Source organism: Arabidopsis lyrata, assembly GCF_000004255.2.
Source record: "Arabidopsis lyrata subsp. lyrata unplaced genomic scaffold ARALYscaffold_7, whole genome shotgun sequence".
In the NCBI taxonomy this organism is placed as follows: domain Eukaryota; kingdom Viridiplantae; phylum Streptophyta; class Magnoliopsida; order Brassicales; family Brassicaceae; genus Arabidopsis; species Arabidopsis lyrata.
In genome coordinates, this window is record NW_003302549.1 from 5433644 (window position 1) to 5453048 (window position 19405).

Here is a 19405-nt window from a genome sequence, read left to right on the forward strand (position 1 = left end):
CTATTTGACGCAAATTCAAATCTATTTTGGAACACTAGTTAGATATACGTTATAGAGGACCCTTTAACAAAAAAAGAAACAAAGAAATCTTAATTGGTTTTTCATTTGAGTAGTAACACACAAATTAAAAAAGTCTTACATAAACTTTGAATTTGGTGAACATTATCGCCGGTTCTTTTGTACCCGTTTTTCATGTTAAGCATGCATATGGTTCGTATCATTCATATATATATATATATATATATATACGCTATATTTGTTTTGTAAAAATTTTGGTATGGTACTTGTATCGTGTTTCATGCATTTATAGTCAGTCGCATATCTATCATGTACTATAGTCTAGTAGTTTGGGAACTAAAATGTCTTAGTTGTCTAGTTTTTTATGGACGCAGTACAAGCAACGTAAAAATGAAGTCCGTAAAGTCAAATTATATGTTGTTTTTTCTTCCTTTTTTTTTTTTTTCTTTTTCGATAAAGTCAAAATATATGTTGTTTTCTTCTTACACACAAACAATTAAATATACACACAAACAATTAAATATGCTTTTATTTTTCCTGGAAAAAATCGTTTTGTTTTACGCTTGTAGTTAGGTGCCTTTGCTAGAGCAACGAAAGCCTCTTAGATAGTCTACGGTCATTTTGTGTGTGCATAATATATGTAATACAAAATATAAAATCGTTGTGATGACAACTAAACAGTGTCATTGACTCATAATCGATTAAAGTAAACCGTAATTTAAAATTCTAAAGATCGTAAAATTATTCACGATAGCAAAAATGTTATGTAGATTGGCAAACAATATATAGTACTAATTTTGTTTTTAATAATATTAAAGATAGTAATGTTCAACGACACAAAACCAAAAAATGCAATTAACTAAATCAGGCATCTTGATTCGAAGATTTCATAATTATTAATGATGAAATTAGATTTGGATAAGATTTTGAGGGGTCGATACAATTTATTATCTTTTAATTGTTGTTCGAAAATTATTGCTGGACTTTTTATTGATTATGAACCACTATATTAGTGTTTGAAAATTGAAATCACCTTACATCGATGAGTATATATATCAACAACACACATCTGCAATTTTAGTCTCTCCACAATTTTAAGAGCATCTCCTTTAATTTTGTTTCAAAATAGAATAACTTATTTTAGGCATTGTTTACTTCAAACTTTATTTTGAAAATTGAATATGGAGATGGACTAGAGATGGTAATAGTCTAGAACAAAATTGAAACATACTAAATTAATTTAGTTTCTCAAAGATTTTACTATGTATTTGTTCGGTTTACTTTTTCACTTTTGTTTATTCGGATTGGGATCTTAACGGAAAAACAAATACGCGATGGTTAATTCTCTGTCATTCTTTTTACTGTCGGAAAATGCATTTTTATGATGTCGTTAAATATCGAACATGAGGTAATAATTAGAGACATGTGTTACTATTATTTCGTTTGCCCACCTAGATTTGGTCAAAACTCAAAAGCAAACGTGTGGGGGTAATAAATATTAAATACCCTTTCTTTTATGTAATGATACATGCTTTTTAATTGTATATAAATAAAATTAATTTTATATGATATCTAGAGTATCTAAATTTATTCAGTGATCTTCTTAATCAAAGGTTAATCAAATCAAAACAACATTGGTCAACTGGATTGGGACCACTAATGAGTTGAAATCAAGTAATTAAATATCAGCTATATTTCTTAAAATCTGACAAATACTATCAGTCATAATAACATCAACTAAAATAAATAATATTCGTAATTACAATTGAGAGTTGACTTGTAAAGAAAAAAATGTTATTTTATGTATTAAGGAATTATTGCAAAATATTATAACAGCATAATCTACAAATTTAGAGATTAATTACATTAAGAAAAAAAAAAAGATAATGGAGAATCTAATGATGCTGAAATTGTTGGTTCCTACACGGACATAGAATATGATACTAGTTTATTACTTTTTTGTCCAAAAAAAAAAAACCTTATATTCCGTTTGAAGAAGATTTTATTTAAAAAATCAAAATTTAAGATCTCTAAGAACATAATTTAATACTAGCACTATCAACATGTACATAGCGTAAACCTATTAATAATACTGACTGGGCCTTTTTCATAACAAACTAGTTGTAAATCTATATTAATAATGGGCCTTGCATAGATTTTATTTATAAGGTCCATTAGTTTCTATTTGAGTGAATGGACTAACTTTGGAGACTTTAAGTCAGGCCTTAGTGTTACAATACGGTAACATTATGAACCGGCCCAAACAAAAAAAGTCGCATATCTGAGACCAAACTATTTGTTTCCTTTTCAAATCGATATAGTGGGATTTTTTATTTTTCTTTTCTTTCCAAACACATATGAATTCGGAATTCCGGATCATAAAATACTTGAATATTTATCTGTCAAATCGATAATCCATTTTATCAAAAAAAAAAAAAAGTGGATAATCCACATCATATCTGTCTGTAAATTTTTATCGGCTTTAGTTATCTATTGATAAAAGCATTGTTTATCTATTTTATATGGAGCCATTACCTCTTATGATTGAGCATTTATAATCTTTTGAAAGAAGAAAGCTAAGGTCTTAGATTTGAGACACAACAATACGAATGAGGATTATGAACCATGTTCTAATACTTTTTTTTTTATAAATTCTTCCATTGAAACAAACTTTTTTGTAGAAAAGTATTGCAAATTAAAAGGTGTCTTTGCTTAATTAAGAATTATCAGAGATAACAATTAAAAGGACAAAAAAAGGAAAAAGAATGTGCAATTATCTTGTGGTTGATTAGGTTTGAGAATGATTGGTTCTACCAGAAACTTAGGTGGAGAAAAGGATAAAAACCAAATTAGACAAAAAGGTTAATTCCGTCATTTCAAACAAAATTATATTACCACTTCCTTGTTTTGTTTTCCATACTTTACGGACAAGAACGAGAGAAGCCCGCTTACGTGGTTTCTACACTGTTTTTTTGACGAACCCACCAAGCTCGCTCGAGTAGATCGGTATTAGATCCATCTTAGGTTCCTCTAATTTCCTCAATTCATTCGAAATTTTGATTCTTTCTTCTTTCTGCGTTTCCAATTTTAGTCCTTTGTAATCGTTGCTTTTGCGATCGGAATCGTAAAAATCCGATCTTTTTTTTTTTAGATTCGTTTGTTTTGATTCCAAATCGGAGAAAATGGGTAAAGTAGCTGTTGGAGCGACTGTTGTTTGCACGGCGGCGGTTTGTGCGGTGGCTGTTTTGGTTGTTCGACGACGGATGCAGAGCTCAGGGAAGTGGGGACGTGTTTTGGCCATCCTTAAGGCTTTTGAAGAGGATTGTGCGACTCCGATCTCGAAACTGAGACAAGTGGCTGATGCTATGACCGTTGAGATGCATGCTGGTCTTGCATCCGACGGTGGTAGCAAACTCAAAATGCTTATCAGCTACGTTGATAATCTTCCTTCTGGGTACATTTTCTAATTGGATTTTTAATTCTGATGCTTTTTCATTGAAATTTTTAATCATCCTGATTTTGAGATTGCATTGTCTCTTAATGGTTTCTGTTGTCTGTTTTGTATCGTTTGTGGTCAAAATTGATCGATTAGATAGGATTGTGGATCTACTGTTTCAGTATCAGTGAATCTTTTGGAATCCAGATCATGTCCCACTGAATCTCATTTACTTATAAGTTTTGTTGTATCACTCATACGAAGCTTGGTTTTGTTGTCATGGATTTGTGATTTTAGTTTTATTTATTTGACGTTTTATTCATAGTTAGATTAAGGCCAAAAATGACAGGGATGTGGATTTGATTTGTCTGAAAAGTCTGTCCACAAACGTCACTTTTGTCTTATGGACTGTCTGATAAGATTAGTTTTGACAAAATTCTGAAAATGGTCAGCCTTTGAAACATTAATGAGATTGATTGCGTCACATTTCTAGAAGGCATTTTGTTCAACTTTTGTAGAACATTTTGGTGCGATATCATTTTCGCTTTAATCTTGTTAGTCGATCCGTTGAGTTTCATGTTGTAGGTCAAGAGAATCTGTCTAACCTATACTACCATTGATATAAACAGGGATGAAAAGGGTCTCTTTTATGCATTGGACCTAGGTGGAACAAACTTCCGTGTCATGCGTGTGCTTCTTGGCGGGAAGCAAGAGCGCGTTGTTAAACAAGAATTCGAAGAAGTTTCGATTCCTCCCCATTTGATGACTGGTGGTTCAGATGTCAGTTTCTGTTCTAAAAAAATTGTCATGTTAGTCTTAGATGATCTATGTGTAACAAGATTCTTTTGTGTTTTTATGATGGATTCAGGAGTTGTTCAATTTTATCGCTGAAGCTCTTGCGAAGTTTGTCGCCACAGAATGCGAAGACTTTCATCTCCCGGAAGGTAGACAGAGGGAATTAGGTTTCACTTTCTCGTTTCCGGTTAAGCAGACTTCTTTATCCTCTGGTAGTCTCATCAAATGGACAAAAGGCTTTTCCATCGAAGAAGCAGTTAAGCTCGATTCCCTTTTAACTATATATCTTAGAAATGATTGTTTTCGCCTTTACCCTGATCTTTGTTTAACCTGTTGCATAGGTTGGACAAGATGTTGTTGGAGCACTTAATAAGGCTATGGAAAGAGTTGGGCTTGACATGCGAATCGCAGCACTTGTGAGTTATCTATCGTCGTATGCTCTCTTGTGAATCGTTTTGTCATATGTTTGTTGATTTGTTTTTGATGGTTTACAGGTTAATGATACCGTTGGAACACTAGCCGGTGGTAGATACTATAACCAGGATGTTGTTGCTGCTGTTATTTTAGGCACTGGGACAAACGCAGCCTATGTTGAGCGTGCAACGGCAATCCCCAAATGGCATGGTCCGCTTCCAAACTCAGGAGAAATGGTTATAAACATGGAATGGGGAAACTTCAGGTCATCACATCTCCCATTAACAGAGTTTGATCACTCTCTGGATTTCGAGAGTCTGAATCCAGGCGAACAGGTACGAGTTTTTAAACTCCGGTTTGTTGTAACAAATTGCAATACCTACGAGCTGTCACGAGAAATGAAATTCTATGTGGATTTGTCATTTTTCAGATTCTTGAGAAAATCATTTCCGGTATGTACTTGGGAGAGATTTTGCGAAGAGTTCTTCTAAAGATGGCTGAAGATGCTGCTTTCTTTGGCGATACCGTCCCATCTAAGCTGAGAATACCATTCATCATTAGGTACTCTTTACTAAGTTTCGTTTTTGAGCAGTTTGTAACCGAAGTTTCTTCCTTTGAGGAATGGGTTTGTCTAAAGTTTCAACTTATGCGAATTGGTTAATCTAAAGTTTCATCTTTTGCGGAATGAGTTTGTCTAAAGTTCAATCATTTGCAGGACCCCTCACATGTCGGCTATGCACAACGACACTTCTCCAGACTTGAAGATTGTTGGGAGCAAGATTAAGGATATATTGGAGGTCCCTACAACTTCTCTGAAAATGAGAAAAGTTGTGCTCAGTCTCTGCAACATCATAGCAACCCGAGGCGCCCGTCTCTCTGCTGCTGGAATCTATGGTATTCTGAAGAAACTGGGAAGAGATACGACCAAAGACGAGGAGATGCAGAAATCGGTTATAGCCATGGATGGTGGATTGTTTGAGCATTACACTCAGTTTAGTGACTGTATGGAGAGCTCACTAAAAGAGTTGCTTGGAGATGAAGCTTCAGGAAGCATTGAAGTCACTCACTCCAATGATGGATCAGGCATTGGAGCTGCGCTTCTTGCAGCTTCTCACTCTCTGTACCTTGAAGACTCTTAAAACCTTCCCAAAGAGCGCCATTTTTCGGTAATTTAATGAAGCTTTTCGCTATCAGAAAACGCCTAAGCGAAGGTCTCAGGCTTCATAAAAGAAAAGCATTTTGTTTTTCCTCTTCCCCAAGACTTTCTTGTAGCAAATAAGTTTCCTTGGGAGAAATATTTGTTTTCATGTTCTTCAAAAATAAAAGACTCAGTTCTTCAGATTCTGGGATTTTATAACCAGATATGTTGTAAAAACTATAAAATTCAAAGCTCACTTCACTGGAGTCTGAGTATATAAAGATTTCATTTTTCTTCATAATTGAGCACAAAACACACTACTATGTACGAATCTACGACCTCGATTTCCAGGTCCCCGTGAAATTTCATGTGTACATAAAAGTTTAAATCTTTTCTCCAGATCAACATATATCATGTTCTAGCAACAAATGGGTACACAAAAGTTCAAATCTTTTCTCCAGAACAACATAAAATCTCCAACACACACATAACAGAAAGTGCAAGAACCTAAATCAAGAGACAGATGGTTGAACAGAGACATTGTTGAGACGCTCAAGAGCCAAGATAAGAGCTTGAGTACCAAGACCACCTTCACCATGTGCCTTAAGAGACAAGTAAAGCTGTTGAGCAAGAGCTAAACCAGGCAAAGCCAATCCCATCCTCTGACATTCATTCAAACAAATCCCTAAATCTTTCACAAAATGATTCACATAAAACCCTGGATCAAAATCCCTCTTCAGAATCCTATCTCCATACAAATCTATAGACTTAGAACGAGCAGCTCCAGTAGAAATCGCTTCAAGAAACTTCTTAACATCAAGTCCAGCTTTATGAGCATAAGTCAAACCTTCCACAAGTCCTAACATAGTCGAAGCAATTGTAATCTGATTAGCCAACTTCGCAAATTGACCTTTCCCACTTGTTCCCATGAAGTTGACTTTACCCATTAACGAAAACAACGGATCTAAACGTTTCACGGTGGTTTCATCTCCTCCGGCGAATATAGATAACTTCCCATTCTTAGCTCCTAAATCTCCACCTGAGACCGGAGCGTCTATTGAGAAACAATTCTCAAAGGAAGCAGCTTTAGCTATCTCCTCAGCTAAAGAAGGCTCTGAAGTAGTCATATCAACGAGAACACCTCCTTGTTGGAGACCAGATAAAGCTCCGGACTTTGGATCGAGAAGGACATGACGGACATCGGAAGGATAACCAACGATGGTGAAAACGACGTCGGATTGAGAAGCGACTGAGTTTGGTGAGTCAGCGAGGTTTGCTCCCATGTCGATGAGAGTTTGAGCTTTGGAGATGGTTCGATTGAAGACGGTGACGGTGTAACCGGCTTTGATTAAGTGTCCACACATTGATCGGCCCATGACTCCGGTTCCGATCCATCCGATTTTGGTGTTTGATGGAGTGATGGGATCAGAGGAGATTGATGAGGAAGCCATTGAGCGACGGAGGAAGAAGGAGGAGACGACGGAGGGAGAGAGAAATCGACGGAGGAGTAGTGGCATTGAGTTTCTGTGGTGATTGATGGATTCTAGTAGTTATCGAAGGTTAAGTGGTATAACATCGTAATTTCAAGTTTCTTCTGAGGTGTTTTTCGTCAAAGTTCTTTAACGACGTCGTTTTGTTATATTGATTTGGTTCGGTTAAACTTGGTTTATTTAGGCTAAAGCGTGCATGTGCGCGTGGTGACAATCAATGTCATTTAACAAGGTAAGCATGAGTAAATGATAGTAAATGTTTTATAACCAACCTTTTGTTTTGAAGATTTAGAAGAAAAAGAAAAAATGGATTGGGTTTGGGATTTGATCCAGTATTTGGTTTGGGAATGGAGTATATGGATCATCGTAGTTGTTCTTTCTGTCTCCATTGTGTTGAGATATTTGTGGATTCTCGAAAATTGTCCTAAAACACAACCTCAACATTGTAAGAATATTTATTTCTCTAACATCTTTATCATGATCTATGGTTTCAACAACTTTTCTATATTTTATAAGATATCCAATGCTTGTTGATGTTGTATATTTATATATGTATATCATCCAAAGCAGTGGAGCAATCCCTAGAACCAACTCGCTCTGAAGTGGTCGTTGGTGATTCGGTAGAAGAGCCTCCGGAGAAAGAGCGCTTGGCGGTGAAGACTGTGGTTGCGAAGGTAAAGCCGACTGTTGTGAAGGTGAAGCCCAAAAAGTTTTGGTGTTTGTGTTAACAACAATAGCACGCATGACTTGACTAGTATGTCAAATAAATATCGGATTAACAACAATACTCGAATGGTCGAATCGTAGTGGAAACACTTTGACAAAATAGTTCATATTATGAATTGCCAAAATAATTTAGACTACATTCCAAAATGACGTCGTTTTTTAATGTATGAGTAAAGACGTTGTGCGTGTTAAAATACTTGAGGAAGACGTATACTTGAATAATGGCCTTAGCCTGCAATTCTCAAGTATACAGATATGATATAAATTAAATTGCACGAAACGTTATGGTTGGACTTGGTTGATGAACAACTTGAGAGCGACATTTTATCTTATTCATGTTTCTCTTAAATTGAATCCTTGAGTGTGCGTCCACTAACATATCAATTACTTCTAACAATTAATCTTATTTCTGTTTTTTTAATATTCCGGTTTGTTTTTGTTTTTCCGGTTTATATATGATGTTTCCTATGTGTTTGATAAATTCGCCTAGTGTGTATATAGTATTCTTCTCATTATGATAGGAAAATATATACATAGCCATGTTTACATCAAACTACCGACGAAATAAACACAAGCCAAATTTAAGTATTCAACACTCAAATGGAAATATATCTAAGAAAACTTGAAAATCACCGTTCCAACCCCAATATTTATACATATATTTTCAATTTTCCCCTTATGTTTTTCTTTTGCAATCCAACCCCCACAATTTTGGTCTCTAAACGCTTGGATCATCTAACCCATCCATCGTGGTAGGGCGACTCTAGCGTGTTAGCCATCTTCTTTTGCAGCTTAAGGTTCTTATAAAACTTCTTTATAAACTCTTCTGCGGCCTTATCCACCACATGATCATGATCTCCGCCGTCGTCTAACGGGAACGGCGAATCCGTCACCCTGAGCTGTCTCACTGCCGGAGACATTATCAGCGGCGACTCTCTGGCCGATTCTGCCGCCACCGTCTTCCTATCATTCTCTCCTAACAACTCAAAAACTTTCTTTACCGCTGCCTCCACCGCATCTTCTTCGTTGTCATAACCGCCATGGACGCGGCGTTTGCGTTTGGACATAAAGGCAAAAGGGTCGTAGTCGCGGACGCGTGTGGAGCTGACGTCAGAACCGCCGGTGGGGCTTGATCGGCGGCGGAGGTTAGTGATGGCTTTGTTGCCTCTCTTAAGCATTAGGTTTAAGTCAAGCATGAGCTTGTTTTTGACCGTACCGGTTTTTAAAACGCAGAATACTATGCGGACGATTTTCCAAAGCCTCTTGGCTGCGACTTGAGCGTTTTGTTCCATTTCCATGTATAAGCCTCTCTTTGGTACAGAAGATTCCATTTTTACTATTTTCTTTGGAGAGAATATTTTTTTTATTCTTCTTCTTTTGCTTGTCTCACTCTTGTAAGATATGATATTGTCATTGGAGGGAGGAAGTAGAGGGTATTTAACGGATAAGAAATAATAATATAATAGATATGTAAAAGGATATTGCATAATTAAATAAAAATAATGAGAAATAACCTAAAACCACAACTTTAAAAAAAGAAGATATTTCTTTCTTATTAAGAGGTTAGAGTAGTCGCCAAAAAAGAAGTCTTCTTTGTATAATGATTTAATTGCTTTATTTCTTTATTTTTCATTTTTATATTAGAATCAAGATATCCACAATTCAAAACACGTACAGATCTAACCGTTAAATGATGGAAACGAAATTTAGAGTAAAAGGAGCTTTAACTCTAGAGTAAGCAACCGAATTGTAGCTATGGTGGTTAGGATGATTCAAAAGTGAGTGATATAGATAGTAGAAAATGATAATAATCATAGAGTATGCATTAAGTAAACCAAATAATAATATCATTCGTGAGCTTGTCATGAGTACCGATTTTGGTGGGCTGGTCAAGGGGATTGTAAGCCGGTTGAGTTTTGCTTACAACAAAATAATATAAGGAAATATTTTTTTATTAAGGATTTTAGTTAAGTTATATTACCTCTAAAGTGGTAAGGTAATGTATGAAATTTATATATTAAAAAAAAAAGAAAAAATATCACCTGGACTTGATGTTTTTCTTCGTATCTACGTTTACCATTTTATATATTGTATATAGATTCAGAAAATGAAAACCTACGCTGATATTTTTTCAATTTAAAATATCACACATTTTAAAGATATTGCGCTTAGAGTATCACGTCCAAATCAAATCAAATGCAACATTAACTATGATTAGATTGTCCCTAAGAGGGGTGTATTGGAACTAGGATTTTAGAAAATTTTGGGTTTTTACTAAAATCACCTGTTATTGAATTTGTGATTTTCAAATCTCTTCTCAAATCCAATGTTATTGAAATTGAGATTTCAATAAAATCACTCACAATCTCTTGTTATTCAAACTATAATTTCTAAACTTGATATCAAATCAACTGTTATTGAAAACACAACTTTGTTTTTTTAAAAAAGCCATAACATTGATTTTGGGAGACTTTGGATACAATTTTACATGAGAAATTCAATTAAAGAAATCACACCTTGAGAGGTGTTATTTGGAAAAAACTTCTTTTAACAAAATAAACATAAGAGAAGTTGTCCTTTCACTTTCTCATTCTCATCGTCAAAAGTCAAAACTAATCTGTCACCTTTTTTTTGTTCTTCACTTGCAGAAAAAAACAAAAGATTTCGATGGCAAATCAAATTCATTACCAACAAAATCTCTCTCAGTTTCAAGTTTTTAATTTGAAGTCCTAATACAAAAACATAAACTTTTTTATAACCACAACACACCATGATTTCTTTATCTTTTACCACAAACAACGTTGAACGTGTTTTGGAACGTGTTGCAGAGAGAATCCAATTTTTCTATTTTTTTGTAAAGCAACGTTGCAAAAAGATCCCAAATTTTCTAGACAATGTTGGAGATAAGTTTTTTTTGTAAATCCAGTTTTCCTATTTTTGTTTTAAAAATCTCACCAAATCATCCAATATTATCTCTTAAATCTCACCAAATAACAAACTAGTATTTCCTTTTCTAAAATGAAAATTCTAACAATTCCACCAAAAGTATCCTAAAAAATCACATAACTTTCTCAAAATCCAAAATTTCCTAAATTCCACCAAATCCACCCAAATCTTTAATTCAATACACCCCCCTAAGTGTATATGTTCTCCAAAGCTTTCTATAAAATTAATAGGATTATATTAGTTGAGTCATGTCTTCAAAGTTGATAGCAAATTTAGACCGTTGCCGTAGCCACTAAGGAGATCCAACAAAATAAAGGAAATGTCATCTTCGTACGTGGCGATTAACATTTACTTTGTTGTCTTTAGAAATTTCTTATACGTGTTACTTCACAAATGGACCCCTCACAATCTAATAATTGTAACTACTAATATTTATACTTTCAAATGGAATCCACACTAATAACCACAAGCTCTAACCAAAAGGCCTTTTAGTCTATTTCAAATTTCTGATCCTTTATTAACGTCTTGATCAATTACAAATCCATAAGGTTTTTCAGTTTGTGGTCCAAATATTTTTTTGGAATTATATTTTAAAGAAAATTTTGGAGTGTCTACAAGAGAATATATGTTAACAGCAGTTCACATGGTAGAAAACAATCCCTTAAAAAAATTCATCATCAAAACAGTAATTATAGAATCATATCATCAAAATCTAAGTAATAAAACATTTATGATCCAGGATTGTTGAGACGAGACTGAATAAACTTTTTAGAATCTCCGTTCAGAAAAGGATACCCAATAATTCCGCTGCTTGTAAATTGTATAATGCGATAAAAGTTTTATATTTTTTCTGTATCGTTTTAATTGAATGTCTTACTAATCAGTCACAATAAAAGTAGCACACCCCTTATTGCAACAGTAAAATTTACCAATCACACCCATTATATTTTGTGCATTATCGATATAATTAATCCATAGTCTCATTACATACTATATCCCATTTGTCAAAAATCACCACAAAATGTCAGTTCCAGTTATATGTTGAATATGAAACACGTAAGTAATCGACCAATATTTTAGGCTTTTTGCGTATTTCTTGTAATGAATTTTTTTTAATGAAGATTTTGTTAAGAGTAGACACATCAATTTTGCTTTATGTTGTACAACTATATACCCTAGTTGCCAGTAGCCACAAACTGAATCGAAAACGACAGCACGTGTACGTCGGGATGGAGGAAGAATACGTGGAAGCAACATGCATGCAGTTTTCAAATATAAAACTAATTATTGGCGAAAACGACACACCATTTCCATTTCCATTTCCTTCACAAAACCATATTCCAACAGTATTTATATCATCTAATCCCATCAATAAGGCTAAATATATCAACTTCTAATTTAATCTCCCTATTCTCCTTGTTTTGAAAAATGAAAATTAGTACTTTATTTTTCAAAATTTCATTGTTTTAATTTTACTTTAAAGTTTATATGTTGTTATTAATTAGTTTATAATAATGTTTCATTTTTGGAGTTTTCGTAAAGGAGCTTTTGAAATGGACCATAAATCTTGAGAGCTTAGACGTGAAGGCATCTAAGCAAATGATTATATCCACCTGTATCTCAATTTACTAAGGAATTTAAAAAAAAAAATCAATGTGGGAATTCCATAAGATATATATATATATATATATATAACTGAAATACAGTAGTGTTTTTTCCCATCAACATTTTAGTATCTAATAAACGTCGAGTTCTCTACTTTTTTCCTCTTTTATTGATGGTCTGCTTTTTTTGGGTGGAAAGCTTCTGTGAAGTAATGGATTTTTCATTTTGTCATTTTTGGACATAACAACGTTATTTATTGGATCAATATATATATATATATATATATATATAATAATTTGTTGTTGGACCGGCCGGTGTTATGGATAAATCCCTTAATCCACTATATTATGTCCCTCAATAATATTATCCACTGCAAAAGATAAGGTATATTAATCATATGTTTTTTTTTTTTTTGGTATGGATGTTTTGGTTTTTCAGTTGGATTTGTCTTTTTGAATTGTTCAGTTCGACATACTTGGTTTCAAATTAGAATGGAAATTAATTTGTGTGCTTTGATTTGACAATTCAAACAACTAAAATATATATATTTTGCAATTAAAAATATTTTATCATAATTTAATAATTTATACAGAATTTGCGCAAGTAAATACAGTTTAGTTTGACATTGCAAAACTGAACCGGCCTATAAAAAAGTGCGTGTTATGACAAAACGCAACGCATCAAACCAGTGAGCCAAGCGATGGTTGGACAAAGATAATTTGGTCGGGCTTGAGCGATGGCCCGAATCTGTTGTATTGGGCTTTTTTACTTTACGAGGAAATTATTAGTTTATTACCAATTTTCATGAAAATAGAGATAACATCGGTCGGTAATTACATTCCATGTCACTTTGACCATGTTGTCACAAATTACTATCAGATAAATTTTTCGTATAAAACTAAAAGTATACGATCCATTTTCTAAGTCTCAACAGTTTATTTCACGATACACAAAATAACCAAACCTTCAATTTCTAATCGTTTCCAATCCCAAAATCAAGCGCCAAGAACATCAAAGCTGACGATGCAGCCGAGAATTTTGGTACGAGTGGCGGAAGCGGTGGTTCTGGTAGCGTTTCCGACATCGGTAAAACAATGGTTGCACCAGGATCTGCTGGAGGTCAACACATTTCGAGGGATGCTTTTGAGAGAAACCCTAAGAAGTTCTTTGATGATCTTCACACCAAAGAGAAGAAGTGAATCGTTTAAATGAAGAATTAAATTATCAAAAGTGATGATATCTTGTTTCTTATTTTCCTCTTTGTTAGTGATCCTCTCTAGTTCACCCATGGTGGAGTGAAGTACAATATATATAATTCATAATTTCTGAACTTTTTCGCTCTCTTTAGTGCTTTTCTTCTATTCAGAATCTTTTACATGAATTGAGAACTACGCATCGATGTTTTTTTCCGTATATTATCCCACACAATAGACATATTATAAAGTAATAGCAAGATTATAACAATACAAACCACGTGGAAGTAATCAAAATAAGTACTTAACCACAAATTACAATTAACCGGTAAAAGAAAACAAACAGTTTCCTAAAGCAAGAACATAAATTGATCACTTGGTCATATCATCTGATAACGCATCAAATGATGAAACGCCAAACGCAAATTCTCTAGCAAAGTTTTAAACGAAGTACTTTGTATAGCATCATGAGCAATCAGCCTTGGAAACTCAATTTGTTGTTTTCTCAGTAGACTGACTGCTCGTGATGTTATATCATTTTTTTCTAACGTTGGAATTTCACGTGGCGTAATTTCATTGGTTCAATGGAATCCGGCGGAGCCGAGTGCTGGAGCCCAATAGTCGGCGCCGTTGTCGCTGCCTACTTGGAGTGTGCATGAGATTGGGACAAGACATAAACCTCGACTTCTCAGATCTTTCTTAGGCTCTTCACTTGCATTTTGATTTTCCGTAGATGACGAAGAAGCTCCTCTTCTCTTCATGCACTGATCATTCACGAGCTAAAACCATATCAAGAAGTAAAAAAATCAATTATGATTTATATAGCATTGATTAACAACAAAGTAAACACATGTTCTAACACCTATATAAAGAGGTGACTAATAATATTATTCCACATTTTACAAAACAATATCGTCTAAATCCTAGCTTATTACATGTTTTAGGAGTTTCAATTATTTTTAGCTTTATTAAATAGTATAGTGTATTATGTTGAAAAGTGCAGTGAGGTAATGTTAATATATGATTAAGAATACAAGTATTAGACAAATCCAATATAATTTGAAAAATATGAAACAACATTCACTATAAGACAAAAAGACACATAAAATTTACTTTAAAAATTGAGATTCCATAATATATTTTGGCTGAAAATAGATATTTCATTGAGTTTTCACTAGAGAAAATAAAATCCCGCCAAAAGAATTTGAAATGCACTTAGATGAAGAAAAAAATTGAGGAGAAAAAGTTGATATTTTAATAAATTTAGTGCTTTGTTGGTTTTAACGAACTTTGCTGGTTTATAATAATGTAAGGGAGGGTGAAAAAAAAAGCTGGCCACTGCATCTTTTAATATTAATTCAACGTAACTTTACTTTAAAGAAAACAGTAGAAAAGCAAAAAAAAAAAGAAAGGATAAATTTTGGAAACTAAAGCTGTCCACATTTTTTAGATTTGGATTCAATTGATCCAATAAAAAGTATAGTGACCCTAAATATATATAAAGTATAATGACCAAGAAAAAATGGACGCACCTGGCCAGGGTCCTCAGGAAATATGCAACTCCTATCTCCTTGCAACTATTCATAAAAAAACATAGTTAAGAGATAATTTAGTATATATAATAAGTATAAAAAATTTTGTGTAGGTTATCAAAAAAGAAGAAGTTAAAGGTATAAAGTATAAACTATAGCATGATGATGTGTTTGTGTATATCAGTATATAACTATATATACGAAAATTTGGTGCTTACATGTTGTTGGTGCCTCAAATTCCCCGAGGCAGTCGTACCAAAGTATGGATGACTCAGAGCCTGCAACAATGCAACAGTTGCAAAAAAAACATAAATACTTTATATATAATCACATCAATCAAATGTTACTTAACATGGAGAGAACAAAACTTTATAATATCTTTATTCATTCTCTTATAATATCATCATTATAATTTATTTCTCAGTAATCACTTGGAATCCTCTGACACATTTTAATTTTCTAGAAGTTTAACTTTTTAAGCATTATTTTTATTTTACTTAAAGGAAATTGCGAATATTTAGAGTTTGGAAAAGACGAGTCACACCTCAATTTGACTCTGAAGGAATCTAATGTATCCAATAGCTTCCGACAGGACAGATGCTGTGTCAGTCTGCAAAAGATGGGTAAAAAGGGATGAAGAATGATTTAGATTAACAAGAATGAAACTAAAAATATCTACAAAATTAATGTTAAAAGTTGATTTGATAAAGGAATATTAGACGACATTAATTAATGTGATTTGTTAATCAAATCGATCTTTACCTTTCCAAATGGAGATACTAGCTGATGAAGCGCTGCGATTCGGCCTCCTAGTTTCTCCTTTCTCACCTTTAATTATCACCATAGATTTCATTCAAAAAAAAAAACTTATAACCATAGATTAATTAATTAATAGCATCAATTAAAAGCTTTCTATATATGTGCATGTGTGGTTGTATTTTTTACTAATTACCATGCATATATAAAACGTGCTTACTTAGTAAGTAGAAGGGATTAATAATATTTTACTTTCATTAGTGTATAAAATTATCATTATATTATTGAATCCAAAGTATAAATTTAATATATATAGTATCTAATTCTAAGGAGAATGTTGTGATATATTTAAGTTTGATTTTTATGAAAGAAGAGAGGAAAGGAATAATGAAGAAGGAAGAAGAAGACAAAACAAGAGAGAACAAAAGAGTTACAAAACACAAAACCACACAGCTTATTCTGTGCCCATTCTGTTTTGTTTGCTTCTTCTGTTCTCCTTTGTGTTTGTGTTTTTGTTTTGTTATTATGATGTCAGGGAGAGAATTTATATACAGAAAACGTTATATAAGTTATCTAAAGTTTCGTTGATATAATCAATTAGTTACCTTGAGGGTTGATTGTGACGAAGGAGAAGGTTGGAGCCTTGGCTTCTTATTAGTAGACCCACCAATCTCTAAGCTGTTACACTTCATCACATATATAGATAACAAACAAAACAAAGATCAATTAGTCATTAATCAAAAAAAATCATAGCAAAACTTATCCTGGTTGCGTATTGAATTTAGATCCAAACCTTAATTAAAATAAGACTTGTTGTCCTGTTCTTTTTAAATGACGTTTTAGATTTCACTTTTTCATGATGTGTTTACTAATTTATATGTAAACAATCAATTATTTCCTAACTTTTTCCGTGTATTATCAAAATCTCTGAGATGTGGAAGAAGTGTTACCTCAGAGGATCGATCCGGAGGAGTGTGTCTCCCTTCTGACAAGTGAAGACCATTGTGATTGCTGGAGAAATCCAACATATTATTATTGTTGTTGATGTTATCGTCGTTACTATTGAGGCTTGTTGTGGTTGTTGTTGTAACACAAGATTTGTTAGGAGGTGAGTTCGGAGAAGAGATGACATAGCCATTGTTGTTGTTAATGTTACTCTCTTGTTTGATGTCAGCAGCCACCATGGCAGCTTGTTGGTGGCTTAACACTTGTTCTTCCCAATTCTCCAATCGCATCTTCCCTTGAAAACTATGGTGATGTGGTTCATCATGATGATTATGATGGTTCATCATCTCCAATCTCTCTTCCTCTCCCATCATCAATCCACCCCTAAGTCCACAAAAAAAATATCCAAAATTATTAGATTGTTTATTTGATACTTAAAATACATACAGATACATACATGTATATACGTATATATGTCATAACAAAGAAGTAATCAAGATTAGGTAGCAACACACGAGAAAATAAAGAGTGAACTAGTCAAGTAAACACAAGATCATGTCATGTGCGTAGAGAATATTTCATTTTGGAATATTTATGGAGGGGGAGAGAGAGAGAGAGAGAGGGATAGTTACAAAAGAAGTTGGCTAAGGCTCCAAGACTCAGGAGGGAGATCATTGCTTTCAAGCCAAGAAGAGAGATTAGGGTTATTAGGCAAAGACGGTGAAGAAGAAGAGGAAGACGAAGTCGCCGGAGATGGCAAGAAGTGCGGCAAGGGAGTGGGCATCATCCGTGGTCGGAGATAATTGTTGTTAGGAGTCATATGTGGCGGCAACGGCGCCTGCTGATGACCCATCAACGGTGGGGGTGGCCTCATGCCACCGCTTACGTTCCACCAGTTAGGGTTTCCGGCTGCCATCAGCTGTTGAACCGGCGAACTCTCCAACACACCTCTATTCATCACCTTTTTTCTCTACTCTCTCTCTCTATAGATCTCTTTATGTGTTTACTAATCAGAGGCTTTGGAGAAACGTTGAGAAGTGTTTGATTCTTTAGCTTAAGTAGTTTTAGAGAAGAGAAAGAGAGAGAAAACTCAAAACTAACTTAAATTTTGATCTCATTTGACAACATGTGATGTTAATTTCTTTGGAATTCTTTTTTTTTTGTTTTTAAATTTTGTCTTTTTCCTCTCTCTTCATTTCGTTCCTTTAATTTCTCTCTTATTTTTTTTTTTAAGATTTATTTTATTTTATATCATATATTTACTTTTTTCCCATGCTTTTTTCCATGCTTTAGCTTTATCTTAAAGTGGGGCAGAGAAAGGTGGTAGCTACTTTTATTATTTAAATTAATACTGAGTTGAGAAAAACAAGCTGAAAATATTTTTAAATCAAGGAAAAGGATTAATATTCGAATATTTTATATACGGTGTATAAAATTTTCGAATATATATATATATATATATTATATAATTAAATAAAGTTTTGGGTATATCACAACTCACAAGTGCATCTATGATCTATGCATTCGCCTTTTGATCGAATGTAAATTAATTATCCTTTTTTTCGTTCTTGAAACTTGTTGTTGTTTTTTTATAATTTGATTAGTAAGATTGCTTCTTTGATCTAACGGTTTAGGTTGGCTAATTAGTTCTAAACTGGCAATGATTATATCCTGGGCCAAATACTAGGGTTTTAGTTTGTAGGTACTAGCTGAGCTAACATATATATTTTGCTTATTTACTCATTGTATACGAAATTAAAAGTGACACGTAAACTTTCACTTTGATAACAAAATTTTCAATAAAATATCACCCCGTCGTTGTATTATATGTCACATATACTTTTAAAATCATGTAGCTATTTGTTATTTTTTTAGTAATAATTTTCGTACTTTTAGATTTTTTAAAAATAAGTATGTTCATTACTTCGTATATATGGACTTTTTAAAGAACACTAAGTAATAGAATTTATACATAATTCCAATAATAATTAAAAATTAAAATAAAACTATATTTTTTAGAATATAATAATAATAATAATTACATATTTTTTAACAATGTAATTAGTAATTGCAGTATTTTATATTTTGATATAAGTTTTAACGAATAAATATGTGGCATAGCCTGATAGTCAGGATTGTGAAATTAGTTAATTCTGTTTGCACTTCTGTTAATCAATATCTATGTAACTAAACTATGTTTACATATAATCAATTCTCAAATATATTGGTTTAGTCGATTGCCAATGAGTGTGAAAATCGTGCATCGTGTCGTATTTATCTTCCATAATAAAAATTCATATCCAATTAGAAAAAGGTAAGAAAATTAAGACAAAAAAGATTCTTGTAGTTTTTTCAACGAAAGATTCTATTTTTGCTGACGTAAAAAGTACTGAATTGTGTTGCGTAGGGTT

At 33.3% G+C, this 19405-nt stretch overlaps 5 protein-coding genes across 7 annotated transcripts; 2 read left to right on the top strand and 3 right to left on the bottom strand.

Moving 5' to 3' along the window:
• The first annotated feature begins 2914 nt into the window (after window positions 1–2914).
• Window positions 2915–6076, top strand: LOC9305522 (hexokinase-1). Of its 2 annotated transcripts, none has more exons than XM_002867377.2 (8): window positions 2915–3024; window positions 3170–3472; window positions 4084–4234; window positions 4323–4505; window positions 4591–4665; window positions 4744–4998; window positions 5094–5224; window positions 5379–6076. In XM_002867377.2, the coding sequence occupies exons 2-8, from the start codon at window positions 3201–3203 to the stop codon at window positions 5800–5802; spliced, it is 1491 nt and encodes a 496-aa protein (XP_002867423.1). In that variant the 5' UTR covers window positions 2915–3024; window positions 3170–3200; the 3' UTR covers window positions 5803–6076. The 2 variants fall into 2 exon arrangements, with proteins under 2 accessions (XP_002867423.1, XP_020872895.1); XM_021017236.1 differs by having other exon boundaries at window positions 2931–3042.
• Window positions 6077–6171: 95 nt separating this feature from the next.
• Window positions 6172–7339, bottom strand: LOC9303496 (probable 3-hydroxyisobutyrate dehydrogenase-like 1, mitochondrial). Its single transcript, XM_021017237.1, has one exon. It carries the CDS (start codon window positions 7316–7318, stop codon window positions 6314–6316), a length of 1005 nt encoding a protein of 334 aa, XP_020872896.1. The 5' UTR covers window positions 7319–7339; the 3' UTR covers window positions 6172–6313.
• A 1165-nt stretch (window positions 7340–8504) lies between these two features.
• LOC9305523 lies at window positions 8505–9577 on the bottom strand. The gene has a single exon (XM_021019996.1). It carries the CDS (start codon window positions 9502–9504, stop codon window positions 8749–8751), a length of 756 nt encoding a protein of 251 aa, XP_020875655.1. The 5' UTR covers window positions 9505–9577; the 3' UTR covers window positions 8505–8748.
• A 2615-nt stretch (window positions 9578–12192) lies between these two features.
• LOC110226151 lies at window positions 12193–12658 on the top strand. The gene is given in 2 exon segments (XM_021016814.1): window positions 12193–12309; window positions 12443–12658. Coding segments are annotated over 2 exon segments (333 nt in total).
• Window positions 12659–13983: 1325 nt separating this feature from the next.
• LOC9303497 (transcription factor bHLH68) lies at window positions 13984–18120 on the bottom strand. 2 transcript variants are annotated; one of them, XM_002869407.2, is made up of 8 exons: window positions 17627–18120; window positions 17000–17378; window positions 16655–16735; window positions 16056–16121; window positions 15838–15903; window positions 15512–15571; window positions 15294–15338; window positions 13984–14540 (listed from the first exon to the last, which is right to left on the bottom strand). In XM_002869407.2, the coding sequence occupies exons 1-8, from the start codon at window positions 17950–17952 to the stop codon at window positions 14343–14345; spliced, it is 1221 nt and encodes a 406-aa protein (XP_002869453.1). In that variant the 5' UTR covers window positions 17953–18120; the 3' UTR covers window positions 13984–14342. The 2 variants fall into 2 exon arrangements, with proteins under 2 accessions (XP_002869453.1, XP_020874757.1); XM_021019098.1 differs by having other exon boundaries at window positions 13984–14525; window positions 17627–18102.
• Between the last annotated feature and the right edge of the window lie 1285 nt (window positions 18121–19405).